Raw genomic sequence first — 27,109 nt, forward strand, 5'->3', positions numbered from 1 at the left:
TTTTGGCCGGTATTCATAGTCGGTTTTTATTTTAAAACCGTCTTAAGTAATGTCTTAATATATGCCGATACGGCTCTGTGATTGGTTAATGACATTTTAAGATCGTACTTAAGACGGTAATGCCCGATCTACAAGTAAGCCTCAAGATGTAAGAAATTGACCGCGCACAGTCGATCATTCTCCTCACATTCGCCTGTACGTGGTCAATTTCTTACGGCTTGAGGCTTACTATACAGCTTACTACAGCTATTGTAGATCGGGCATAAGATTCGACTATATATGAATACCAGCCCTAGTCATAATCGTGTAAGGTTGTAAGAAAATAGACACAGTCAAAGATTTGAGATTTAAGTACACAAGTTTCACGGTTGCAAGCAGAAATTAAAAACATGACGAAAAATAAACGTAAAGAAACGAAAACAATAGCCATCGCTGCTTTACGTAAGGTATTTACAACTAACCAGAATACAATGGTAATGTCGCCGACAAACAATTGTGTAAAATAGTCATTTGAAGATATTATATATGTCATTTCGTTACGATCATTAAGTTTAAAAGCTTATAGCTATTTAAGAAATGTAAAAAAAATCGTGCAACAACGCTGCAAAACTGGGTTAAAAAATAGAAACCATTTATAAGTTAAGAAATAAGGAATATATGTGTAAAATAAAATAGTCATGTACTGGAAGACCATGTTCCTTTATTTAAATTTCTTCATTGAAAGAAAAGAGAAGAGGAATGCTTTAAAGCATTTGTAGCGTCAAGTGGACCGCAGCCTTATTCGGTGTTCAGTTTTTTACAATTTACTTGCTGATGTCTAATTATCAGAGTTGGAAAGTAACGCGCGGAAAAAGAGTACATTTTATGTTGATTAATTTGTATACGACGGCTTTAATGTGCGCTAATGCGCGCTGAGCGCATCCAATCCAATCGAATTCGCTATATATATATATATATATATATATATATATATATATATAACGCTTAAAATAATAGTCTTATAATCTCTTTAGTAGTTTTCTGTGTATCAACTAAAAAATAACGAAATATTACGTATGTACGTTCTAATTGATTGAATCGAAAAGATATATTATATATGTATATGAGGTCCCAAGTCCCAATTCTGTAGCTTTCTTTCTGTCCTGTAATAATCTCGATTGTCCTATTTTTCAAAACAGTTGAAAGTTCAAGGGTGCTTATTAAGGGGATCCTAAAGCCGTCTGTAATACCGGCTTTTTTTCTTAGCACTATAATCTTTTGCGTGGCTTTATAGAAATGCAAAATTCTTGTCTAGAATTAAAGTACGCATCAAAATCTAGGTCATGGTGGTCGACGTTATATCGAAAACGAGAAAAAAATCAATATTTTTGTTAATTTTTGGTATACGCGACGACAATATTTGCTTTGTACAAAAATTCCACAATAAATATCCACAAAATTAGACCGGCATGACCTAGGGACAACGTTTAAGAACAATATCGTGCAATTAGATCTAAGATTGAAAGCCTAGAAAAAAAGATTAGTTTAAATAAACTTTTATACGTGCAAAAGCACATTCGGGTTGACATTGCGTGTAGCGAGAGTTGGCGCGGCACGCGAAACAAGGACAGATGCCTCTCGTTGGACAAGGACAGATATAGATATATGACATAGAAAACAGGATTAGAAATGTTGACCGTACCGACGTCGAGAAAGTTCAGCCTTTACTTTAGGATCCCCTTAAATTTACATCAAAATCACGTAATATATCGATTTTTAACGCTTAAAATAATAGTCTTATAATCTCTTTAGTAGTTTTCTGCGTATCAACTAAAAAATAACGAAATATTACGTATGTACGTTCCAATTGATTGAATCGAAAAGATATCTGAAAAAATGTCCAATTATACCAAATATCATTATAGTAACTCACACGCTAATTCTCGCGTTTTATTTTTCATAATTTTAGTTGCAATGCAAAGGACTCGACATCACGCGATGGAGACAACCGACTGGACAACCATATGGACAAGTTGAAGCATTTTGTTCGCTTATCTTCGATGGCAGCAAAAGCTGCTCAGGTAGCACGTTGTGGATCTCTGTTTTCTATTACTGAACTGGCTGCGCCTAGTTTCCGAGTTTTATCTTTTTCCTTCCAATGTGGAGTAAAAAAAGATAAACTCCGACCTAAGCGCAGCCGTTACTTCGAGTCAAAATAACGTTTTTGACGTTTCAAACGACGACGCGACGATAAAAATTACGTCGGCTCGCTGCCCGAGTCAAGCACTTCGTTGACATTCCAGGTGTTTTCGCCTATCTCGCATTCCGGTGCCGCGAGTTTCTTGGACTTGGAACTTGGAACCTCGGAGGTACGCGCCGAGCCGAAAGGCTATATATCGGGCTATACGTGTATGCACCGCTGGCTGGTATAGCGCTGGTATGGTACGCTGGTATGTTACAACACGCGCCGTACGAGTCGTGGGGAAGATTACGCGCTCGTCATGCCTGTTCGAGAAACGTGCGACTGTCACACGCTGTGACGTCGAACTTTATTGTTTCGCACCTATATACCTCCGCTGGCGATGTTGATCTATCGAAAATGTAAGTGAACTGCAACGCGCGCAATTAATAAATAATTATAGGTAATAAGCCGAACTCTCTGATTGTCCTTTTTTACGCGACGCGAGAGATATAATGCAAGTAAAATATACGAGTGAAGTAACTATACGCGTACTCCGTTTCGTCCTCAGTTTTGCTCGCTCATTCCCGCTCGCTCGATCCTCGCCTTCGGAGTCTTCGCGGGCCGAACGTCGTCGGTCGTACTGCGGTTTTTCTGCATCGATCTGCAACGATATGATCATGATAACCTAAACGTCGCCACTCGGATCTCGGAGGTAACAACGATAATGTCGGGAACCGATCGACCGCTCGTGGTAAAGTTCAGGGACGAATAATTGCATTATTACGTCTCCAAATAAGCTCCCCTGTCATTAGACAATAGACCCGTTCATTTTAACTCAAAATTCACGTGCGTGGTTCGGCTTTCCTCTTTTTTTTCGCGCTGGAGAGAAAAGGAGAAAAGATGAACCGTGGAAATTCTGAAACGAGCCAGGCCTATGGCGGGTCTGTTTTCTATCGCTGAACTGGCCAGTGGCCGCTGAACAGTTCAAAGTTCATCTTTTTCCTACCAATGTAAAGTAAAAAGGATAAACTCTGAACTAATGCAGCCAGTTCGGCAATAGAAAACCGATTTATCACGGATCGTTCGGATACCGAAATCGTCATTTGAAAATGAAACGGAGGGGGGGGAAAAAAAGGAAGAAACGCGGGGGAGGAGAGATGCCGCGCGCGCTCGCGTTTTACGCGACGTCATTCGGCCGATTCGGCGTTCTGAAATCGTCATCGTCACTCGACATCGGGGTCGTCGGGTCGGGAGATCGTCGAACGATCGCGATCGCGAACGATATCGAACTCGTTCCACGTCGACCACGCGTCGGTTCGTTTACGTTTACGTTCCGTGAAAACCGGTAGGGATCGTCTCCCCTCCCCAAACGTCTTTTCTATTTATCTCTCATTTTTCGTCTCTTTTTTTCCCCCCCCATTTCGAGTTTCGGGGACGACAAACCGGGGGAGGACGATGAGCCTGAGAAGCGGAAGGGTAGATTCGCTCGAGGATATTCGGTTGCAAGTTGTCGCGCGAAGGTGTCCGAGTTAACCTCTTCAGTCCGTCGCGACGCGTTCCTCGAGTCTCCGCTGCCACTTTTTGCCTTTTGCTCCCCCCCCCTCTCCTTCGCGTAGCTTCCACGCGTGGTGACACACACGGAGACGGCACCGAGACGAGGCGAGGCAGGAAGTGCGGCAGGAGGCAAGCAGACCCGCGCTATTCCGAGAAGCCCGAAGCCACCTGAAGCTCGAGCAAATCGCGCCGCCAATCGCGATCACGGACGACGGTGGTCCCAGGTCCACGCGGCTCGACCACAGATACAGCGATACAGCACACACCCGGGGAAGATCATCGCCGCGAGGAGACATTATTTTTGGGAACCACGCGTTCCGCATAAATAACATGTGCCGCCCGCGAGCCTGATGCCTCGTCGCGTGCGCGCGCCCGCGCGCGAAAGAAAGGGAGATAAAGATAAATATGGTTAGTCAAGTCAAGTCACACCGAACTCGGAACACGATTCCTTACTCAGCCGCGGCGCCGAGACGCCGAATTATCCTCTTTTTAGGTACTATGCTCGGCTTCACACGTGGACCTCGTGGTCGTCCGTTGGAATCGTGCCGCGACGCGACGCCTGGCCGCGGAGAAACCGCGGACAGAATTCACAGAATTAATCGTTTGCTATAATTGACTTGTTCGGGGAAGCGTTTGTTTATAGAGTTCGCAGGGGAGATAGCGAGAGATAAGAGCGACGCCATGTGATGTCTGAGAAGTGCTCTCGCGAAGTTAATTACTAACATTAATGAATTGATTGTCGTATGAGACAGCTAGGTACGTCAATTGTATTTCCGTTAATAATTAGAGACGTGAGCGAGGGATTTCTGGGGAGAGTGAATTCAGAATTGTTCATCTTTGAAGCCGAGGACAAATTTATACCATGTTGCTCAATGTGTCATAATACATATTTGTGTCGAAAGTGGCATGTATAAATTGTATTTTGTCACAGATTCAAATCAAATTTTATTCGTATTATATCTATATATTATAAATGTAATAAGACTAAGGCTGCGTTCGAGAAGCGCGCTATTAGCGCTATTGCATCATTCTATCTTTATCGCTCGTCAGGTGTGAAACAAGGATAAAATAAGCAAATAGCACTAATAGCGTCTTCCCGAACGCAGCCTAATAAGTATATTCAAATATCTTTGATATCAAGTTTGTGAAATAAACAACATTTGATGTATTATACATGATTATTTTTCAAAAATTTAATAATGTACGTTAAAACTTGTCTAAAATAAAATTCATGTGTCTGTTGATATAGGCGAGCAGATCGAGAAAGCGTTCGGTGGATGAGAGTGACACGGTGGTTCATATAGCGGTGAAACGGTTCAAGTACTGTGGCATTATGTTTTGTTGGGGTAGCACTATTCATGGAGAGTTGGGTTTGGGTGGTATCGAGGATGAGAATATCTTCATGCCGCGGGAAGTGGATTTTACAGAAGCGAAAGATGTTGTCCAAAGTAAGGCTCTTGAAAGATTCCAACAACGTAAGGTCTGTAAAATTTCTGTCGTGAGAATGTTCTGACAAAATCTAAAATTTTAGTTGCGTGTGGAGAAAATTATTCCGTAGCTATTACAAAAGATGGTCAAGTGTATTCATGCGGCAATAACGACTACGGACAGCTTGGTCATGAGATGGCGAGGAAAAGGTTACGTGAGTACAACCAAAACTTTTACAATTAAATATGTAATTTAGACATCTCATAAACTGTAAAATTCTTTAACTTTACTAACATATATTGATTTTTTTTTATATAGAACTGATACCTGGCCTGGATGCATTTGTGTTCAGGAAAATAGCGTGCGGTAATTGTCATACGCTGGCTGTGAATGAATGGGGACAACTTTTCAGTTGGGGTTGTAATGTAAATGGTCAACTAGGTAATGTATACACACATTTCATTTTATTTTATTTTTTTTTATATTAATATTATATATCTCAATATATTGAGAATGCTATTTTTTGGACATTATAAACATAATAATTGCGTATTTATTGTCTCACAGGATTAAATATTGTCGAATCTACAGAGCGTGTTCCACGTATGGTAAAAGTATTGGGTGCAAATGTGATAGTGCAAATTGCGTGTGGCGTTGAGCATTCGATCGCTCTGACCCATGACGGAGAGTTATATGCGTGGGGTAGTAATAGAGAGGGACAATTAGGATTAGGATCCTATACGTCTAACGAGATAAAACCGAAGAGGATTACCACATTAGCTGCTGTACCGATTGCATTTGTCGCGTGCGGCGGTTATCACACTGTAGTTATATCAAAATCAGGTTAGTATTATATTGGCATTGTGGGTATTATTCGACTTGACGCGTACTCAAACCTTGTGTTCGTTGTTGTCTCGCAGGAGCTGTATTCTCGTGGGGGAGAAATACCTTTGGACAATTAGGACTAAATGATACACAGCAGAGGTGTTTACCATGTCAGCTACGTACTCTCAGAAACTCAAAAGTATGTTATGCGACCTGTGGTGAGGATTTCTCGGTGTTCTTGACAATGGTAAATTTTATTAATCCATCGGTCAATATTCTGCAAGTTAGAGCATCCAAAAATAACTTTTTCTGCGGTTATTTCAGGACGGTGGAGTGTTTACGTGCGGTGCTGGAATGTACGGTCAATTAGGTCATGGGAATAACTCGAATGAGATTTTGCCGCGACAAGTTATGGAGCTGATGGGTAGTACTGTTACGCAAGTGAGTTATAATTTATAAAATATATTATTATGCATGTGATATTAAGATGTAATTTTACATTGTGATGCAACTATTATGTCATGTTAATCTTAATTGCACACAATTATATATTTATTAATTTATATTAGACTCTAAAATATTATATATAAATAATATGTTTTGTGCAGGTATCTTGTGGCAAAAGGCATACGCTCGCTTTAGTGCCGTCTAGAGGAAGAGTTTATGCATGGGGCTTGGGTGGTGCTGGACAGTTAGGTAATCGTTCTCCGCAGAGTGCTACGACGCCACAAGTCGTCCTAGGACCATGGTCTTCGCCGAGCGGATCGTCGATGGTGCTCGATCTACACTATAGCCCTCAAATAGACTGTGTTGTTAAGCATATCTTCAGTGGAGGCGATCATTGCTTTGCTACGATCAGTCAGAAAAAAGTGTGTTTTTCCATATCGTCACGCTCTTACGGCTTTTTAGTTTATTTCCTTTCACATTTAGATTAATTGGTTTTTTCTTTCAAAAAAGACGAAAAATGAGAGAACGCAACAGAATATTTAATTTCGCACCGTTTCTATGATAAAATACGAAAAATTATTTCTACTTAAATATATCTACAGGATAATATAGAACCAGATGACTGTAGAATATTAGGGTCGACTTCCCAAATTCTTACAGTGACTGAGGAAAAGCTAGGCGACTGTCAAAGGATCCCACCAGGTTCACTGATTAATCACGAATTAATGACGTAAGTGAAAAATATTGCATACTAAAGAAAATTATAATCTACTACAGAGATGTTCAATTTAGGCGCTTGCGCATTTCCTTGTGGTTTTTCTCTTCGTTTTCCTTCGCTCCTTTGCCAGACAGATCTGACTTGATGAATAAATTTGCCGTAGCCTCGATTATCGCGTAGATATCCAAGTATTTATGATGTTTTTCAGGTATTTAGAAACTGTATTCAAAAGTCAAGCGTGTATAAATGCGTCCTTTTTACTCAGCAACGACGCGCATTATGGATGTTCGAGCAAAAATCACGGAATCGATATCGACTGCGCGATCAGATTATTCGGAATTATATCAGAACTGGACAATAACACAATTCAAGAACTGGTACATACATATATAAGAGATACAGGTAAAATATTGATCGACGTTTTAAGTGGCGACATCACGCTTTTGTTCCAGATTTTCACATGTGTAACTGATAGTCTGATACCGTCGTTTGTCGACTCTCCGCCCGATGTCGAGTCTTTAAGAGTGTACTTAACACTACCGCTATATCATCGCTTCGCCAATCTGTCCAACTACAGCTCTCTACAAACGCCCTTCTGCAAGGCGGTGTTGAAGCTGAAGGCCGAGGCTTGCAAGGTCGTTGGCATATGGTGGAGTGCGGCTCCGCCGTATTACTTTGAGAGACTCGTGAGAATGTACAAGTCCGTAGTACTCCATTTTGTGAAACAGTCAACGGCTGACAAGGTAAACTACGTGCAGGAATATTCGCGTGAGCGATAAATGATTTGGAAGTAAATTTTGATATTTTTACAAATTTCTTTGGTAATCCTACGGCTGCGTTATAGGTCCAGCAATCCAAATTGATTCTGCGACTAGTTCTTGTTTCTATCGTAAAAGAATAAATCGGTACAAATAATATTTTTACAAATACACAAGATATTTGATGAAAATCTCATAACTTCCCTAAAAAGAGATAAAGATTTTTCTACGATAATGGGAAACATATTTTGCAGATTATTATGTGGACTGAGAGCCTACAATGTGCTCTGCAATTGTTAGCATTATTGTATAAACTAAATGTCACAGCTGGTATACGAGTACCCTATGAGACCTTCCACTTGCCAGAATTATCGGAATATGTAGACATTAACCGCGACTACCTCAAGTGGCTGACAGAAGATGATCGGACTTATGTAAGTGACCCTAAGATTTTCAGTGATGCTTATTGCTGCACATACATGTAGCATTATAATCCTTATAATTTTTCAGTACCGTAAAATATATTTTTGCAATTATCCTTTCCTATTTGACGCCGAGGCGAAAACCACGTTGCTTGAAACCGATCAAGCTATACAGGTAGCTATATAGAAAAATCTGATATTATTTAGAAATAATCGTATACGCATTGTTAACAAACTATATTTATGTTAGATGCAATCCGCGATGAATGAAGCAGCGTCGCGGGTTGTAAGGGATCTGATGCTTGGTACAGCTATCCTGAACTTCGAGCAGTACAGTCAATTTGTAGTACTGCACGTTTCACGGAACAACATAGTCAACGATACCTTGCAACAGTTATTTAAGTATGATTCTAGCGAGTTAAAGAGACCACTTAGAGTAAGTATCAAGCTTTTTAAAGCTTTTTAATGCCTTAAATTTAGATAATTAAATACATCTATTGAGAATTCAATCTTAAAAGAGATCTTGACCTAGAGATTCTAAATCTTTTATGTACAAAATTTTATAACGCGTACTTAACTTACATAGCGCGTATTCACATTCTTCCAGGTTAAATTCCGTGATGAGGAGGCTGAAGACGTGGGTGGTGTGAGAAAAGAGTTTTTCATGCTTCTCTTTGCAGAGATTCTTGATTTTAAGTATGGTATGTTTAAAGAATATGAAGAGACGAGGACGATCTGGTTTAGCTCAGACTCATTAGAGGAGACAGATATGTATTTCCTAATCGGCGTTCTCTGCGGCTTGGCCATTTACAACTTCGTAATTATTAATTTACCATTTCCACTGGTCTTGTACAAGAAACTTTTAGGAGAATCAGTCGGGCTAAGTGATGTCAAGGATATGTCACCAACAATAGCTAGGTACTCTACTCATTCCAGAATCTATACGTTGTTAATCTTATATTAAACGAAATACCATTAAGTATGTGCATTGCAGAAGTTTAGAAGATCTTCTCAAATACAACGAATCCGACCTGGAGGAAGCATTTTGCTTGAATTTCGTGGTGACCAGGGAAGTGTTTGGCGAGATGAAGAACTTCGAATTGATACCGGGTGGTGAAAACGTTCCTGTAACATTAAAAAATAAGTACGTAAACATTGCATGCATGTCAGCACCAATGGTGATAATAGAGGAAAAGGAAGAAAAGGAAAGCAAAAGCTTTCATTTGCAGACAACAATACGTGGACCTTTACGTGGACTATATATTGAACAAATCGGTGGAAATGCAATTCAAAGCGTTTCACAAAGGTTTTCATAATGTATGCGGCGGAAGAGTGCTGGAGTTGTTTCATAGTCACGAATTGATGTTGCTTTTGATCGGCAATGAAAATTACGATTGGGAAGAATTGGAGAAGAATGCCACTTACAAGGATGGCTATACCAAAAGTGATCCCACTATCGTGCTCTTCTGGCAGGTCTTTCACGAATTGTCATTAGAGGACAAGAAGAAATTTCTACTTTTTTTAACGGGTAGTGACAGAATACCTATACATGGTATGAAAGCTATAAAGGTGAGAGAAAACAACATATTGAAATTTAGTCAGAAGACGTGAATGCGTGACCTCATGGAGAATGTGTGTCTTGTCTTCGTGAAGAATTAATATGTTATTTGCTACCTCTGTTGCAGATAACGATACAGCCAATGACTGACGAACGTTTCCTACCGGCTGCGCATACTTGTTTCAATCTACTCGATCTACCGCGTTATCAAACTCGCGAAAGATTGAAATACAAATTATTGCAAGCTATTCAACAAAATCAAGGATTCTCTCTTGTGTGAGACCAAGACGCGCCTTTTTCACGACTCTCATGAATGTAAGACAGCTTTATTTGATACAAATAGCAAGTTCCTTACAAGCTACATTAACATTAATACAATTCGTTCGCGCATAAATCTCGTTTCGACTTTTCAAAATCATTGAAAGAAAAATGAGTTTATATTATTATATTGTTCATATTTTTAATAACAAACGTACTATAAAAAGTGACTAATATAAACATATGCGTAAACGAGCTCAATAATTAATTACATACATACTGTATAAATCAACAATGAATTGAAAAAATGTACAAATTGAATATTCTTTTATTGTGATAACACTGTTTAACAAACAATTACTTTTTTTAAATACAAGGACGAAAATAATCATTTTCTATAGTTTTCTGAACGCTAAATACGACCCCGTTTGCCACTTGCTCTATCACATAATTTTGAGAAATTTGCATTTAAAATTGCGAAAAGGACTATTTTAATATATTTTAGCATATTATAACTGTGACATGTGACGCGCTGGAGAAGTTTTATTGTAATGAAAATTAAGTATATATATATATATGTTGTAGGACTTTCAATCCTGAAAAGGAATTTTTTGTGTCGGTGAATAAGATATTCAATGTTAAATCTGGCGTTAATTGCGGAAAAGCTGTGAATTAGATAATTAACGATTTACCAAATAGCTTTCAATTAAATTTATTTGTTTATTACGTTTATTCAAACATAAGGGTTTCTCAGGTCACTGAATACTCATCTGATGTCAAAGTTAATAAATTCGAAATAGAGGAGTTAATACAACGGATATCAAAAGTAAAAGTTTGCCAATTTTTAATTTTGATATCCACTACTTTGAATTTATAAAAAGTAGAAATTTGACAATTGGTAATTTTAATATCCGCCACTTCGATTAGTATTCAGCGCCCTGAAAAATTATGGAAAATGGTCATTGTTGTACTTCTTTTGTTGAACAGTGTAAATAACTCGTGAATGAGTTATGAAACGAGTCAAAAGAAATGAACCTAAACTTTTAACTTTTTAAAAATAAAAATTTCGAGAATAATACTGTTTTAAATTAAATCAATTGCAACATCAACTTTTATTACATCAAATTAATAATTATAATAATATTGATATAAATAAAAAGGCATCGGTTGATCTGAAAAGAGAAATGCATAGTGTTAATTTATAAACGTATTCGATATTTTTCGCAAACACGTTGTTAATTTGAGAGTATATTTTTGAGCTTGCCGTATATACGTGGAGATTTAAGATATAATAAAATGAAATGAATATATATATATATATATATATATATATATATATATATATGTATGCATACATGTAGCTAGCATAGTAATTTCACATGACACTTGCGGCAAAATAGATTGCTGAAAAAGGGGGGAATGCATTTTAATATTAATTAAATATTTTAGGTTTTATTTTGCGATACACCTTTTTGATGGGAGTGATTTAGATAACTCGAATTGCACATTCGAACTATATTCTTTTGCGAGACTTGGTATATAAAATATTTTGTAAATTGTTACTTATTGTTAGATACGTACCTTGTATTACGTGGAAAACACAATAAAGATCGTTATCTACCTCTTATATATCCTAAATTTCATTAAGAAATTTAGATATGTGCACATGTGTCATGTTACATTTTCAAGTATAGTTTACAATAATGATTATAGGCGTGTTGTTTAGCATAAATTGCGATATTTATTTATTCACATCGATATGTTACATTATTAAAAATTATTCGTCAGTTAGTTAACGGACAGATCATTGCCAAGTCGCATTATCAAATGCGTTGCCTTTCAGTATAGAGGTAATTCAATACATCACCTCTCCGAATACATTGTTCTGCACTCTGTACGATTCGATCGATTTATTTCGCAAATTCTTGTCTATATTCGACGTTCGTTACTTTTCCATATATCGTCGTTGCCTTCGCAGTAAAAAATACAATCTGCCACTATTATTCTGCCGAAATCTCTTGTGATCCGCCATTCTTGTGATTCGTATGGCAAGCGTTAGTCTTGTAAACCTGTAAACCTGTTTGCAGCGTTAATTCTATCACAACAATGTTGAATCACGTAGATCAGAAATTCCCAAACTGGGGATGTTCTTGTATTAACAAGCAAGAACCTCTGAAGAAATGGTCTTGCGCGAAGAAATATAATAAATTTTTTAAGGAAATAAAATAAATTATCTATATTTTTATCTTACTGTTTTATTATAAATGTAAATATACCTAAAGACCTACTATATCGGTTTGCAGACTAAAAAAAAAATAGAAGAACGCGATGCTCACAAGCGTGGGAATCTCCGAATGATGATGCTCAAATAATAAACCGAATGCTGTAAAATAAACCAGATTTTCGGTAATTTGTTATTAGTTTGCGCTACCCTGCGAAGATGAAAGGTAACTGTTCAGTCTCTGTGTACACAGGTTTGTTGAAGCTCGAAATCCAGATCGGAAGTCTTTCTAGAAACCCGAGAAACGCATGACGCGTGAAATTTCTCTTCAGCTGTCTGAACCACATTCTGGAAGAGCGACAGCACGGCAATTTGTGCGCAGAATCGTGGCTTTTCCTCAAAAGTGTAGAAAAGAAGAAATCGCGTTTCAAGACGAAATTCTCCACTGTATGAATTTCCTTTTTACAGCCTCGTGATTTTTCGAGATTTTATTCCACGAAGAAATCATCGCTCATGCGTTTCTCTGACTCCTCCGCGGATCCCGGAGGATCCGCGAACAACGTCCTGAGTGTCCCGGTCGATGAGAAACTCAGGGCGATGCCTCTCGTGCTCGAATGCGTTACTCGGAACGGAATATTCGCTAATGATGGTAAGCCGGGGTGAAGTACTGGGTGCCAGGCGGTGTTCGGTAGCCCGGGTAGGTGCTGTTCAGGGCGTGTTGCGCGAAAAAACCGCTATAGTCCTTGTGCACTCGACGGGGCCTGACAGCCGGACCCCTCGCGAGCTCCATTCTGGCCCGGTTCTCCGCCTCCATTTGGGCCTTCACGGACGCCGGCGGCCACTTCAGGTCCCCTCGCATGTTGCCCGTTGCCGGAGCCTTCGTCGCTGCGGGTTGGGCCTGGTACACCGGTGCTGGCACCTGCGGATCAAGAATGATTCAAGGAGACTGAAAAAACAAAGAGAAAACGGCGACGAGAGAAATGTCGAATAAACTTTTACAATATCATCACGTTTTAGATATGTACGTTTGTGCTTTGAGATTTGCTTCTGCCCTGCTGAAAAATATTTAATCCATCAAAGTCGATAATATTACAATTTTGTTCTATCTTATTTTTATCTTTTCCATCCTTCTTTTGCAATTAATTTAAGCTAATTTTAGTTTTTTTTTTAATTGCATTTACTTATAGATTTACCACAACTCAGAAATTAACTTTTAAAATTTGAATTATCCAGTTTAACGCTCAACTTGTTTTATTTCTCATAGAAATCTATTTTTCTGACAATTTTGACGACCCTTCGAAAGACGAAGACACAAATATAAACATTTAAACTCTATGTTAATTATTTGTTTATATGACAATTATTAATTGGACAAATGATTACATCTTCTCGCGTATCTTTAAGACGCGAGTTTGGCGCGATCCCCAGACTCGCGAAAATATCTGAAAGGACAGCATTCTCATTAGTGACGCAGGAAACGATTATTCTTTCGAAGTCGAGAATCAGATTCGAAATAACAGATCGAGCTAGATGCGGGATATTCTTAGAAGTAAATTTCGGACAACGGAGATGTAATCGATGCTGCGATGGAGTGACGAGGACGTATATTTAACGGCTGCTATGCTGCCAAAGGCAAACTCTCACTGAGGAGAGCTTGCGCGAATATAATCTCGCAAAAATATTGTATCGCACCGCCGTTTCTCCGGTGCTATCTCGGTGTTCTTTCGTCGCATCTCCTGGGGCAACCCACGCCCGATATTAAACGCGTGATGTTTTGGAGGCGCGCGTATATAATATTTTACCACGTTATTCTTAGCCAGATCAAAGTCGCGCGCGGGAGGTGTAACATAATCTCGAATATACAAATATGTTTATTAACCCGTTCATTGCCGAATCCTCCCGTGATGTACGTAACACAATATGTTCCGCGCATATGCGATCCCGTCGACTTCCGATATTCGCTTCGACGGATTTCAATACCGGATTGAATCGGCATGCAACGAATTAATGATCAAAAACCAAAAATGTGCGCGAAATGTTTTTATGAAGCAAGATAAAGAAACTTAACAAATATATATATATTTTTTGTGAGCAATAATTATTTATTAATATAAATTATTATCAGTTATATTTATATATAATTGGTAATTATACATAATATAAATTGTTATTGTTATTACACTAATTATTTGGCGGCGAAATAAGTTCTCCGAGCTCTCGCTACCAAACTCTCACCTGCGAGATAGGCGGCTCAGGACGGAGGACGATAGTGGATGGTGGTGCTTCGAACGCCGCAGGGGCGGTTGTATAATAGCCGGATGGAGTCTGCTGTTGCCTCTGCGGTGCCCGGTCGTAGGGATCCTGGGGGTGCTGCTGAAAAAAAACGCGGAGAACGCGTTAATCAGATTGAGTTCACTGTCGTGAGGGTGTCACACCCACGCGAAGACATCTACGACCGTACCAGTTGCTATTCTGTAAATCTCCCGAAATCCTATCCTCGCGAAACTTGGCTGAAAACGTCTCACGACTCGTGCGAGAGAGAGAGAGAGAGAGAGAGAGAGAGAGAGAGAGAGAGAGAGGGAGAGGAAGAGAAAGAGAGAGATAGGAAGAGAAAGAGAATACATGCGTGATCAATAATTTATCTCCCACATAAACAACGACGGCGACTGATGCTTTTTACATCCAAGATCACAAGCGCGTTTGCCACGCGCCGTCGTTTCTTACCGAGAATCACCGGTTCTTCTTCCAAAATTGCGGAGGACGACCTTCATCACAGTCACGCATTCATGCGAGCATCACTTACCTGCCAAGGCTGGGTCTGCTGGTGCTGTTGTTGCTGCGGCTGCGGTTGCTGCCGATGTTGGCTCGGAAACGGGGGATGCTGTTGGGAGAGCGGCGAGGTCGCCGGGGGTGTCACGGGCGCCCAGCCCCTGGGGTTCGTCTGTTGCTGCTGGTAGTGCGAGGGCTGTCGCAGGAGCGTGCCGCCAGGACTGACCGGCGACGGGGACGACGGGACGGCGCTCTGTGTCGACGACCGTGCGACCGTCGAGGGCGGTTGGGGTGACGGACCTGACGAAGGACTGCTCTGGTACGAGCCGAGATCACCGTGCCCACGGGTCTTACCGGAGGAAAACAGACAATTTTGTAGGCTCGAGCGAACGCACGGACCTGGTGTCTGTCGTCCCGAAGAAGACGGGGATGATCGCGCGCGTGTTTGAGGGAGGATGACGCGCACAGATTTACGAAACGACGCGATATATATATATATATATATATATATATATATATATATATAATCATATGTATGTGTCTATATTAATTATTTTATTTAAACTATCTTTTTCTCTGTGCCGAATATTCTTCAAGTCCTTGACGTTATTAACATAATTTGGACAATAAGAAATTAGAAGCTGACAGTTCTATGGAAGTTGAATAATAGGGCGGAAAGAAGATTTATGAAATGAATCTATATAAGATAAATGATTAATCTAATAAATAATTAAATTATCAAAGAGTGATACACCGAAATTTGAATTATAATTAAATCTATAATAACAATCTTATTATGTCATTATATATAAAATAGAATGTGCAATACTTTGACGAGAGTTAGAATAAGATAAGAGAATAAACTCTTTCCAATAATTATATAATTAATTCATCATTATCGATTATTTTCGTAATCTGGCCGCGATTCGCTCGAGCCAAGCACCGTCGGTTTTATCAAAAGGGACGGGCACCAATTCGACAACAATCTATCGTTTTCGTTTCGTTTCCTGCAAATACTTAATTCATCGGTGGACCTGCCTCGACGACCGCAATGATGGGCGTACTCGCGCGTTCAAGAGCAATAATATCGGTTTTGCTCACGATGATGTTCGGGTGTTGTTTCGCATCGTAAACTTTTCTAACGATATCGATATTCACTGCGTGCACGACTCGTCGCGAGTCAGAGATGGAACGACACTTCTTCGTATCGACTTTTCATTTAATAAATAACATAACAATATAAAATATTGATCGCTATAAAATTGTTGCAAAATTTCAGATTTTTTCCTGAACGCGATAATATTTCAATCAATTTTTTTTATTTGCGGCTTAATTTTTCCGATATTTAGTGACAATTAAAAAAATTAAACACGTGAGAATTAAAAAGATAAGAATCGGCTTCAATTTCATCGAGGAGAACGTCGTCGGCCAAGTTTGCTGACTTAATTTAGAAACTCGCGCTGTGTATATCGTTATATTTGTTCTCCATCTCTGCTCCGAGTGAAACAGGGTGCTGATACGCATACACAGAGAGGAACGAACGTGAACAATACATAAAAGAAACACGTAAAGAACATCGTTGCACTCACTCTACACGCATAGCAAAATGCAGGAGAAGCTATATCGCTCTAAATGGAGATAAATAATATTATACGAAAAAAATGCACACAACATGTAGACAATCAAAAAAATTGATATTTATAAGTGTCGTGTGTCTCCGCAATGCAAAAGTGTCCGTGTCCTTTCGGAGGTGCTTAAAATTATCGCGATCTAATCGTTTGCTCGATTATGTTCGTCTATACCCTCGTCTCCTTCGTAATGAAATGACAAATGTTGTTACGGCTAAGAAAAAAGGCAGCGAGGCGTTTATGTCAAAATTTGATTTCTATATTTTTGCTTGTAATATTTTTGTAATAAATATTATTATTACATATATATATATATATAATAAGATATTATATAAGAATCACTATGATGCAATTAATTCCTTTTTTCCTCTACTTATTGATATTTTATTATATGATAGTCTTTAATACGATATCAATTTCACTTTCAATGTATTAATTTACGTTATCATACGGAGAAAAGAAGAATTGCAAATTTTATTTACCGCTGCCTTTTTTTGCCGTATCGCAGCAGCGTAATAATGGGGCAACGAAACCTGATTCTTTAGCGCGAAAATATGTATGTCTGATTATCCGTGATATTACCTTCGCTTGGACGGGAGCTTGCTCCACGTAGTCGAAGTCTTGATCCTCTGGAGGCGGTGGCCAAGCTACTCGTTTGAGACCTAAGATAATAATATAGAGTTTCGTAGATACAAAGGCTCGTTGGCGCGACTTATAGGTTCTATGAAATTTCTTCGTTTACGACCGCGATATATATTTGTATTAACCAATAAGAACCAGAGACCAATTCGCTTAAACAACACATGACTTACATAACAAATAATAACACGCGAGAATATATATTACGTTCTTTAGAGACGAGATTTAAACGGAGAGAATGAAAGAGTATTTTTGGATACCAGACATCTATAGATTAAATCTGAGAAAATGGATATCGTATTACCAGATGTTTTGTTCTAAAATTGTAAGGCACTATCGATTCCGATCGACGGTAAAAAAAAATATCACTCATTTATCTGTCACTAACGTCGTCAATCACCAGTGTCGCGCATATTCGTTCAATCGCAATTTCTCATCGAATCGCTGTCATCAATTTTCCTCAACCACGCACTTAATCCAACTTTATCTCATCACAGGGATGGATCGTAGGTCCGACGCGGTGTCGTCCTTTTTCTGCAATTTTTATCATCCCGCCAAAATAGTGACCTAATGACGTGCAATTTTAATTTAACTGTGTCACGCAGCTTTCGTATCATATATCGATCGCGTGCATCATCGCGATGAGGGTGTCGCAACACGAGCGGCCGAGTATTGCGACATCCGTATATGGGGTCGCGCGTCGTTAATCGCGCAAAGTGCGACGCGAACACATATTTCCTGGCAACTAATAAACCCTGCCTGGACTCTATGATGCGTCCACATACCGATGCGATTCCCAGCGAGCTTGCTGGTTCAGCCGCGACGGTGAGGAGAACGCGACTCTGCCAAAACGCAAACCCGCCAACAACTAACCGCTATGGCGGAGAGGCACCTGTACCTTTCATTATCGTGGAAACTATAGCTGGCTACCGATTTTAGAGCTTTTCTGGTAACCGGCCAAGGAGTGGGGTTTGACATTGTGCCCGATCGGGGAGGGGCAGTCCGCGCCCTTGAGGAGGGTCGCGAAAAATTTCCCGTGGGATCTCTACATATCGCTACACCCACCTTAATAATTCAGTGGACGAATAACAACGATCGTAAAATAATTTCAGAACAATAAATCTCAATATTTCTTCATACAACGTGTACATTTGGACATGATTGTACTTAATTAAGTATATACCATTTATATAACTTAATCTCTAAGCGGATTCTCGTTTTGACCAGCAAGGCGCAGCATCTTTCTCGGCGAATTTATCAAGAGATCCCAAATACGCGCGCTTGACATTCGGACACAATGGGTCTCTGATCTAATTAGGAACAATTTTTAGAGGTGAATTAATGCGGCGCGCTCGACAAAGGGGACCTTTCTCGAGCGCAACGCTCGGCGTTCGGCGGACTGACAACGAGAGGCTCGTGTGCTTTGCGAAAGCGCGTTGCCAATCTGGTAAACTCCACGTCTTTGAGCCGCAGCCAGAGAGTAACGGTTGTGTCATGCTAAATTGAAAACGTATATTGCTAGCGATAGCGGCATTAATTCAGGGAGCTCGTGCCGTCCTCGACCAGGTGATCGATGACCGAGCCATAAACAGTTCGCGAGGATATTTGCACCTGGTGAATCATCGCCGCTCTTACGACGAAGCGATAGACTTTAGCGCGTGGATTAAACGCTAGCGGACAGACACTTAATTAAACATGTGCGACGCGTCAATCTAGGAGAATGTTATATGTTCTTCCTAATCCCAAGTTATATACCTTCTAAGAAACGTATAATTGTTGAAGAGGCACATTTCTTCACTTACCTGGTTGACCTCCGCGCTGTCTCGCTTCTTCTTCTTCGAGCATACGTAGAACCGCGCTGTTCTGCAAATTTGCTGGCTTGGCCAACTGGCTGAAGTCGATCCTGGAAAGAGAGAACTCCACGTTTAAGCTCGGCTTGTTAATAATACCTCGAATGACGAAGAAATATCCATTCACACATAAATAAAATAAAACAACTTTTTTCTTGTTTTTATTAGCTCCTTGAAGAAAACGCCGCGACAAATGTGGATGAAACGTCGATTACGTATGCTTGAAGTATTTGCTTTTACAGAATACATGCATAACAGATAATATAAAGTATATGCATTATAATTTTATGCAGACTTATGGAAAGACGATATCTTTTCTGATAGCAATGAAACGTACGTTTACAAACAAATACTTTAAAGCCGAATTTTACAGAATCGTGTAGAATCGCGAGAGAACGTGCTATAAAGTCGGTGAACGAAATCGTATTAAACTTGCATAAAAAAAGAAAGAGACTACTCAAGCTCGCGGTGAAGAAAAAATTCGCGGATTCAGCGAAATCCGCAGATCTTAGGAACCGGGAACCAGTGGTCGGATCGTCACCTCTTCGTCGCGATCATCTCGACAGGAGGGAATCCCGAAGCGGACAAGGATAAGGAGGACGATAACGACGCGGCGAAGAGAAACGGAGCGGCGCGCGTCCGCGGTCCGTCGAACACGCGAAACTAAGTCAAGTACGAAGACGCGGCGGCGGCGGCGGCGGCGGCGGCTGCGGTGCGAGCCGTCGACTTCGCGCAGGCCGTTTATTTCCAACCGGCCGGTGATTCGGCTCACCGAAAATAACTGACGTCTGACGTCGCGAGTGAAATCGATGCCGACGGCCGTCGACGGCTGATTCATGCGACCGGCGTCGCGTCGTCGCGCGACCGACCGACATCGGCCGATACACGCTACACGGGGATGATCGCACGACCGCATACGACACGTGAACCACGCGGGGTCCGACGTCTGACGCTCGGTGATTGACGCAAGGTGGTCGCCGCGTGGTTCACGATGTTCGAGAGTCACACATCCGAGTCGATCGCGACGATCCAGAGAATGGATTGGAATCCGGTCCAGAATGAATCGAGGGCATGCTATTTGAACTGAATAAGTTAAATAGGATAATTCCTCGCGAAACTAATCTCATTGTTCTAAAATATTTAAAGAGTAAAAATTTGTGGGGTTTGATGTAATAATTATCTATGCCTAAGAAAGGCAATAATAAGTGGTTAATTGATCGAGTGTGTGTTGTTCGAAAGAGAGCGAGTTGGGCGAATTACAATATATCCAGATCCAGGTCGTTGTATGAAGCGAAGACGTTTAGACGCACAATCTTTTCTTAAGTTCAACAAATAAATCCTTCTTTTCTAAATACCGATTTGTTCTTTCCGGTAAACCGGCTTCAACATTCTACATTCTTACATATATTTGATAGATATTTAAATACTTAAAAACTTACGATTGTACTGCATTTATCGTTCGAAATTTATTGCTGTTATATTCTTTTGTAAAAGTTAATTTTTAAGATCGTAAGATGATTTTAATGTTTTACTTATTCCATATATGTATCTTCTTTATATATGTGGTATAACTTACCCGACTGCACCGTTAGCCAGAACTTGAGTCTGCCTGTCCAGAGTCTCCTGTATCGCCTGTGGCGAGTACAAGTTGATAGGAGAGTTGAACTGTTTGTTCACAAGTCTTGCTTTCTGGGTGGTCATGTTGATGCCTTAATCGATCTATATATATTCTCGAATTACTGTAATATTAGAAAATATTATTGTAGGAACGAAATATGCAAAAGCGAAAAATGTTAAGCGATATTCTAGGGAGTTATTCCCTATGAACCATAAATAATTAAGTTTGACTATTTCAATCTGACAGTTGAGGAACATTTTTCAAAGAAAATCCTTCAAGAAACCCACTTTACTCTTATTACTTTATTAATATAAATATACGCATCACACACAAAAATATTGCACATAAAAAAAATCATAAATTGCACGTTATTATCTAAATCTAAATGTTACTACAGGGAAATTACTCGCACAATTAGCACGATTTTGTCACTTTAAACCGTACGAGTTTACATTTTATTTTCAAAATTCTATAGTTATTGAGTTTTACGAAAACACTTCCCAATTATATGTAATAACATAATATTAATATACAACTATCTTACTACGAATTGATAGATACGATGAAAACTATCCTAGTTCAAGCACATATATTTTCCCTCGTTTGTCGTAATCTCGAGAGAACGTATATTACTTATATAATATTATTTTCCTAAGTGTGTGTGTGCCACAAATGGTACATACGCGCGTCATTAATCTGCCACCGCCGCGCTATTTGCACGCGAATTCTGCCAGAATTTATCAGATCCTACATCTATGTATATGATGCAAATATGTATTGCCTGGCGAATGAAAACTGAGCGCGGTAATAAATAACAAAGGCAATTTTTCGTTTTACATGCAATAACCAGCTCTGCTTGGCGTTCCTCTCATGCGCGATTGGGGATGACGTTTGTTTACGTTGGCACGTTTTGCGTATCGATAAGAGAAATACAAAAGTTGCAAGTGAGGACTGAGCATGATTTATCATAAGCTTATAAAAAAGGTAAAAAGTCATATATTATTAATTTATTATCATATCATAATTCTTTACTTGAGTTAAATTTTCATTCTTCATTTTATTATCATATCTTGCATCAGAAAATGCAGACTGTTAAAGTAATTTGATAATATAGATACCAAAATCGATGCAACACATGATGAGAAATACACAGAAAATGGGAAAAACTTTAGCCGATGTTGAATCTTCTTGGCAGACAACGACGCTGAACTGTCGCGAATAAAATTAATTAATAAATTGCCATGAAGAACGACATTCATTAATCTCTCACGATGCGATAGCGACATTAGCGACGAATTCGTGTAACGTAACGAACGGTGCATATTCCTGTCTCGACACGAATATATGAGTCACGCGTATACTCCAATTCGACCGTAAATCATGCGAGGCTGAAGAGCAAATTTCGGCAAGTGGGTCACGAGCTATCTTTTCCCGATGGTCGTTCGACGATCGTTCCGCGATTGTTTGATGGTTAACTCGATTCCGCGGGGTATTCTACGGCTCGCTAGAAAGCGCGTGGCATTAAATTCCCGGCCTCGTGCCAAGAAATCCGTGCAGCGCGCGCCGTTGAAAGATATCGCGCGTTCAATTCGGAGTAAAGGAGAGAAAATAATAATCGACCGACGTTCCTCGCGCGTAATCTTGTCGTTCTCGCATCTATAAAACGAAAGAATTCAAAATTGCTCCCTTTTTCTCCTCCTTCTCTATAAATCGTTCGGTAGAGAAAATAAACAGGCGCGTTTTCTTCGAACTTTACACTTCGTTCCTCGCTAATTTTTGTCTCACTGTTGATATACAGTTTCTGAAACTGTGCACCCCGATTAACCCGAGACGCACGTCTGCCGGGTCGCCTTCAGTCGGTGACGAGACAGTGTCATCGCGAGTTCGCGCTGACACACGTGCGCGTGTCTTCGAAATAACCAGGCACTTTCCGTTTATCGCGTTTAACGTATTGCGTAAAAAAAAAAAAAAAATGCGTAGAAAATAACCCTTTGCTTCGCCAGTAATAATTAACAAAATAGTTATTTAATTCAGCCACAGTTTTGCCGTTACGACTTATTGTTAGATTAGCACTTGATAAGGATCGAAACCGGTGGTCGAAACGTCGTGACAAGATTAACATTCAATAAAGCTGGCCAGTTAATTAGATCGAATTAAACAACTATTTTGAAAAACATTACATGTCGCGAAAGGTTATCTTTATCATTCCCTCGCCGCGTCTCTTTACATCCTTCACACAGTTCACATTTATATCTCTATTTGCGCGCGTAACTATTAATTAATTTCATTTAATTTTGGATAGTCTCACAATCGGAGGCCAATGTGGCGCGCAAAATCTTGTTTCAAGGTTTCCCCGTTCTGATTTATCGAGGTCGCAACGCTTTTTTTAAGCAGGATTATGTCCGTCCTCTCCTATCTACTCGATAAACATCCCGTACTTTTAACGATTCTGTTATGAATCTTGTTTCTTCGCTTAAAGAAACACGATCAAGTAAGTATAAGATTCATTAAATGCGTCTCTTCTCGCAGAACTGCAGCGATCTATTTCTGATGCATTTTCCTTGCGATTTCGCACGCGTTTCGCATTTTATTCATAACTTGGAACGTATTTATATCCCCTAGTCATAAACACGAAAGCTACCGTTCTCACGTTTCTTCTTTTCCGCTGAATATCTCATATAATTTAAGACACGTTTGCGCGCTGCAAAATCATCCGCGACAATAAATTTTCGTGGCAGTTACTTACGTGTTTATAATATCTTTTTCTCGTATACGTCTAACATTTCTAAAGAGAATTGGCAATAAAGGTTCGCTCATATAATTATCAAATCTCATCTCGCTGAGAAGCTTCTAAGAACGGTTGTTCTACTATTCTAATAACAGCACGGACAGTTACTGTATTTTATTTAAAACGAAGTTAGGAACAAATCTAATGATTAAAGCCTCTTTCCCTGCCTCTTCAATTTGATTACGCTCGATTGGTACCTGGACAAAACATGGACCTGATTTAACATTCGAAAACCGCGGATTCTCGCTGACGCGTCCCTGCTGGGCGGCCACCGGTGCCTACCGCGGTTATTTTTGCCTACAAAATTCCTCCGAATATATCTACATCGTCCGCAAAATCTCTACTTCTTCCCCCTCCTGCGCCGAGCTAGTCCTCGGAGCCCGCGCGCACTTCGCGGGTCGTATTGAATTACATTAAAGCTCGCACGTCGCGAGAAAAATCGGCCGACATCGATGTCGATCTAACAATAGCGCGTATCAACCCGCGTTGTCGTTCAATGCCGAGATTGTTGACGAATTCCTCGCGATGTTTTCATGTTAAGAACCACGTAAGTTTTGAAATAAACACTGAAATACAGAGCACACTGTTTAAAAGTGCGTTTGTACGAACGATAAGTGCTGGTGCGTCTACGACCTTATTGCTTTAAAGGATATTTAAGCTCTGAGCTCTAAGCCGTCAGAAATTGACCAATCACAATGGAATGTGAGGAGAATACTCGATTGTGATTGGTCAATTTCTTACGGCTTAGAGCTTAAATACCCTTTAAAAGCAAGGTTGTAGACCAGCACTAAAGATTGGTCCCCCATCACACACTCTAATCAGCGAGATAAATTTGATCCAATAATACCTAATTCTAATCGATTTATGTCTATTTCCATCAATGTAGATTAAAACTTTAATTTCGGTTTAACTTACTTTTTATCTTTTTCTAGTTCTAAGAATTGAAAAAAGATAAAAAGTAAATTAAACCAAGATTCACACAAATTAATCTCCTCAGTCCTATTACTCGTGTTCGAGCGTGGTGAATTCTCTTCATATACACGTTGTATAATCTACATTGGTAGAAATGGACATTAAAGATCAAATGATAGCTAAACGGAGGGGCTTTCGGGATCGAACTCAAAAACGCGATTATCGAAGCAATGTTTTCTTTAAAAAAATCAGCGAAAATGCATGGTGACAACTGGTTTTCGCATCTCCCGGAATCCACGGAGAAGCGGCCGGTTTCCTTTACATAACTCGCATCTATTCCAAGCTACGACGGCTTTTGGATGACGGCGTTTGCTCGACGTCGCGGCCCCGTCGAAACTCTCGTCGACTTCGCGCGTATACACCGTGCCAGATCTCCGTGATGAAAAAAAAAGATCACGCGAAACGCGACCGATTCCTCGAGATTCTCGATCGTTTCTTCTCGCAGAGCGGAGCACGGAACTAACGAGCGCTGTGCGTCGGACAAATGTGATAATAACGCCACGATAACGATACAATTAAAAATTATACTTAATATTAAATTATTATGAATAATAATTTAACTAACACTCTCTGAAAGTGTGATTTTGCTGATTATCCGACTAATTTCCGGTTTAATCAAGATTCTTCATCGTGATCCTGTGGGAAGAACCGACTTCAACCTTCTAAAAATCGATTGCAAAAACATCGAAATTGAATTTTTTAATAAAAGTTATTTTAATAAACACTTGTCGGAAGGATGAAACGTTATGTGTGTTCTGCGAGTAGGAATAGCATTAGCCACTATGTAAAAGGATTGCCAGTTTACCAAAGATTGGTTTATAGAATTAGGAAGAAATAAGGGAGAAATAATAGATAAAATATAGAATAATGAATTAGACAGAGTTAAAGGAAAGGTGTTGAAACAATTATATGAAAAGAAAAAGATTCTAAAGTGAGGAAGAGTATTATAGACAGGACTATTAAGGTTGCATGGAAGGTATGAAGTGAGTTAAGTTATTTTGTAACCAAGTCCACTTCTTGGCATAAGCTAAAGTTAATAAAGATTAATAATAAATACTTGTTAATTGAACTCGAGCGGGTGCGGGGAAATAAGGGTGGATTTTTTTTCCACATTCCGGGGTTATTTCGTCAACGTGTCGCCTATTTCTGGCCGATTGTTTCAACGATACGATTGCGTATAACAACTTTTGGCCGCCCGGAGTGTTGTGACGGATTCACCCGCGGTGGTTAAAACTATGCAAATAGACGGGGCGGCGCGCCGAGAGAGTGTTGTCGTGTAAATTTCAATCACCACCTCATCTACAAGTCGCGGTGTATTCTCAAGAATGACGTTGAACATCACGTTTTTTGGCTGGACGAACCTGCCTCTATACTCTATACAATACGTCCCGCTGACTCACGAGTTCGTAGCTATAAGTTCGAGACACTTCTTCGACGTAAACGATCGTTGTGCTTTACACTTCATTTATAATTGTTTATTACGCTCTGCACGATTTATGTTTTACGAATTAATTATACAAAGACATAATTTACGCGCAAAGTAGGACAGATGTGGAGATTAATTTTCCTTGATATTTTATTTAAGTATACCTACGATTCTGAATTTTAAACCGTTTCCTCGAAAAATTGAAGAAGAAAGAAAATTTTGGAAGCGTTTCTATAATTATATAGAGATCCGCAATTAAATCGATTTAATTGTAGATCGTTATTAATAGAATCGATAATTTCTATCCCCGTTGATTGTAATTGATTACCAACAACGGCTTGGCCTAGTTTCTCTTGATAATTAGGCGGTTAAACGCCAAGATGGTAATTGAGTACGACAATTGTCTTGTCAGTTAAGTTGCCAATAATAGGAAGGTGGTGTGATCGATTGGTCTCTAAAAATCTCTAAAATGAGGTATCTGTGGAAAAGAAACGTACAATAATTTCATCATTTCTGAACCTTCTTTCCAAATCTTAACCGTATATACGCTACACAATAATTTATTTTAATAAAAAATATATAGACATTTGTCGTGTTTGTTCTCTTGAATTTCCTATCCTTCTTTTTATTTTCTATACACCGTTTCTGATTTCTGAATTCCTACATCCTTGATATTCCGTTATCAATTTTTCACGCTCCCCTTGCACCACTACTTGAATCTTTTTCCTGCGACTTCATCTCATTCTAACATAACATATCATATCCTCCACTTATTTTCCTCAGTTTTCCTGTCCCACCTGATTTCCCGTGTCCTCATCTGCCGCGGATCTCTTCCTTATTCGCGGAACGCGATCAACGAGACGGAGACGACGACATGTGCGGTGCAACGAGAGAACGCGGCACCTACCTTCGCGCTGATATACGTGGAGCACGCGGGTTCTCCTCGGGTGGCGAAACACACTGGACCCACGGAAAAGCGAAAGCACCGGAGAGCAGCAGCAGAAGACAACCATCGTCGGCCCCCTCCCTCACCCGGAACCGCCGCCGAAATTGTTCTGGCCCCCCTCGG

The 27,109-nt window shown here is 39.8% G+C and overlaps 2 protein-coding genes and 1 long non-coding RNA gene across 10 annotated transcripts; 1 reads left to right on the forward strand and 2 right to left on the reverse strand.

The window, feature by feature from the left end:
* Window positions 1-680: 680 nt before the first annotated feature.
* LOC143897519 (uncharacterized) lies at window positions 681-3,763 on the reverse strand. Its single transcript, XR_013256943.1, has 2 exons — window positions 3,605-3,763; window positions 681-2,822 (listed from the first exon to the last, which is right to left on the reverse strand). It is a non-coding gene; the product is annotated as an uncharacterized LOC143897519 (long non-coding RNA).
* Herc4 (HECT and RLD domain containing E3 ubiquitin ligase 4) lies at window positions 2,311-10,186 on the forward strand. Of its 3 annotated transcripts, XM_077406248.1 has the most exons (19): window positions 2,311-2,580; window positions 3,778-4,123; window positions 4,965-5,163; window positions 5,247-5,357; window positions 5,462-5,584; window positions 5,711-5,986; window positions 6,064-6,215; window positions 6,293-6,409; window positions 6,577-6,837; window positions 7,018-7,145; window positions 7,342-7,510; window positions 7,586-7,876; window positions 8,146-8,325; window positions 8,402-8,488; window positions 8,564-8,749; window positions 8,921-9,231; window positions 9,308-9,457; window positions 9,543-9,882; window positions 9,999-10,186. In XM_077406248.1, the coding sequence occupies exons 2-19, from the start codon at window positions 4,121-4,123 to the stop codon at window positions 10,149-10,151; spliced, it is 3,237 nt and encodes a 1,078-aa protein (XP_077262374.1). In that variant the 5' UTR covers window positions 2,311-2,580; window positions 3,778-4,120; the 3' UTR covers window positions 10,152-10,186. The 3 variants fall into 3 exon arrangements, with proteins under 3 accessions (XP_077262374.1, XP_077262375.1, XP_077262376.1); XM_077406249.1 differs by lacking the exon at window positions 3,778-4,123; XM_077406250.1 differs by lacking the exons at window positions 2,311-2,580; window positions 3,778-4,123 and adding an exon at window positions 2,852-2,873.
* Window positions 10,187-11,845: 1,659 nt separating this feature from the next.
* Window positions 11,846-27,109, reverse strand: LOC143897518 (uncharacterized). 6 transcript variants are annotated; one of them, XM_077406256.1, is made up of 7 exons: window positions 26,948-27,109; window positions 20,813-20,975; window positions 19,189-19,289; window positions 17,330-17,409; window positions 15,154-15,468; window positions 14,586-14,720; window positions 11,846-13,269 (listed from the first exon to the last, which is right to left on the reverse strand). In XM_077406256.1, exons 2-7 carry the CDS (start codon window positions 20,935-20,937, stop codon window positions 12,991-12,993), a joined length of 1,035 nt encoding a protein of 344 aa, XP_077262382.1. In that variant the 5' UTR covers window positions 20,938-20,975; window positions 26,948-27,109; the 3' UTR covers window positions 11,846-12,990. The 6 variants fall into 6 exon arrangements, with proteins under 6 accessions (XP_077262382.1, XP_077262381.1, XP_077262380.1 ...); XM_077406255.1 differs by having other exon boundaries at window positions 14,586-14,723; XM_077406254.1 differs by having other exon boundaries at window positions 15,154-15,525.

The sequence above is a fragment of the Temnothorax americanus genome, unplaced genomic scaffold, assembly GCF_048541705.1.
Source record: "Temnothorax americanus isolate GAGA-0224 unplaced genomic scaffold, ASM4854170v1 Scaffold20, whole genome shotgun sequence".
Taxonomy (NCBI): domain Eukaryota; kingdom Metazoa; phylum Arthropoda; class Insecta; order Hymenoptera; family Formicidae; genus Temnothorax; species Temnothorax americanus.

What these genes read in the sequence shown, in the direction of transcription:
- Herc4 (XM_077406248.1), top strand. An exon ending in TGGGTAGTACTGTTACGCAA is followed by an intron (nt 6,410 to 6,576) that starts GTGAGTTATAAT and finishes TGTTTTGTGCAG; the next exon opens with GTATCTTGTGGCAAAAGGCA. An exon ending in AAACCGATCAAGCTATACAG is followed by an intron (nt 8,489 to 8,563) that starts GTAGCTATATAG and finishes TATTTATGTTAG; the next exon opens with ATGCAATCCGCGATGAATGA.
- LOC143897518 (XM_077406252.1), bottom strand. Translation starts at nt 20,937, where the DNA reads ATGACCACCCAGAAAGCAAGACTTGTGAACAAACAGTTCAACTCTCCT. An exon ending in AGCAGACCCAGCCTTGGCAG is followed by an intron (nt 14,724 to 15,153) that starts GTAAGTGATGCT and finishes GTTTTTTTTCAG; the next exon opens with CAGCACCCCCAGGATCCCTA. An exon ending in CTGAGCCGCCTATCTCGCAG is followed by an intron (nt 13,270 to 14,585) that starts GTGAGAGTTTGG and finishes CTTGATCCGCAG; the next exon opens with GTGCCAGCACCGGTGTACCA.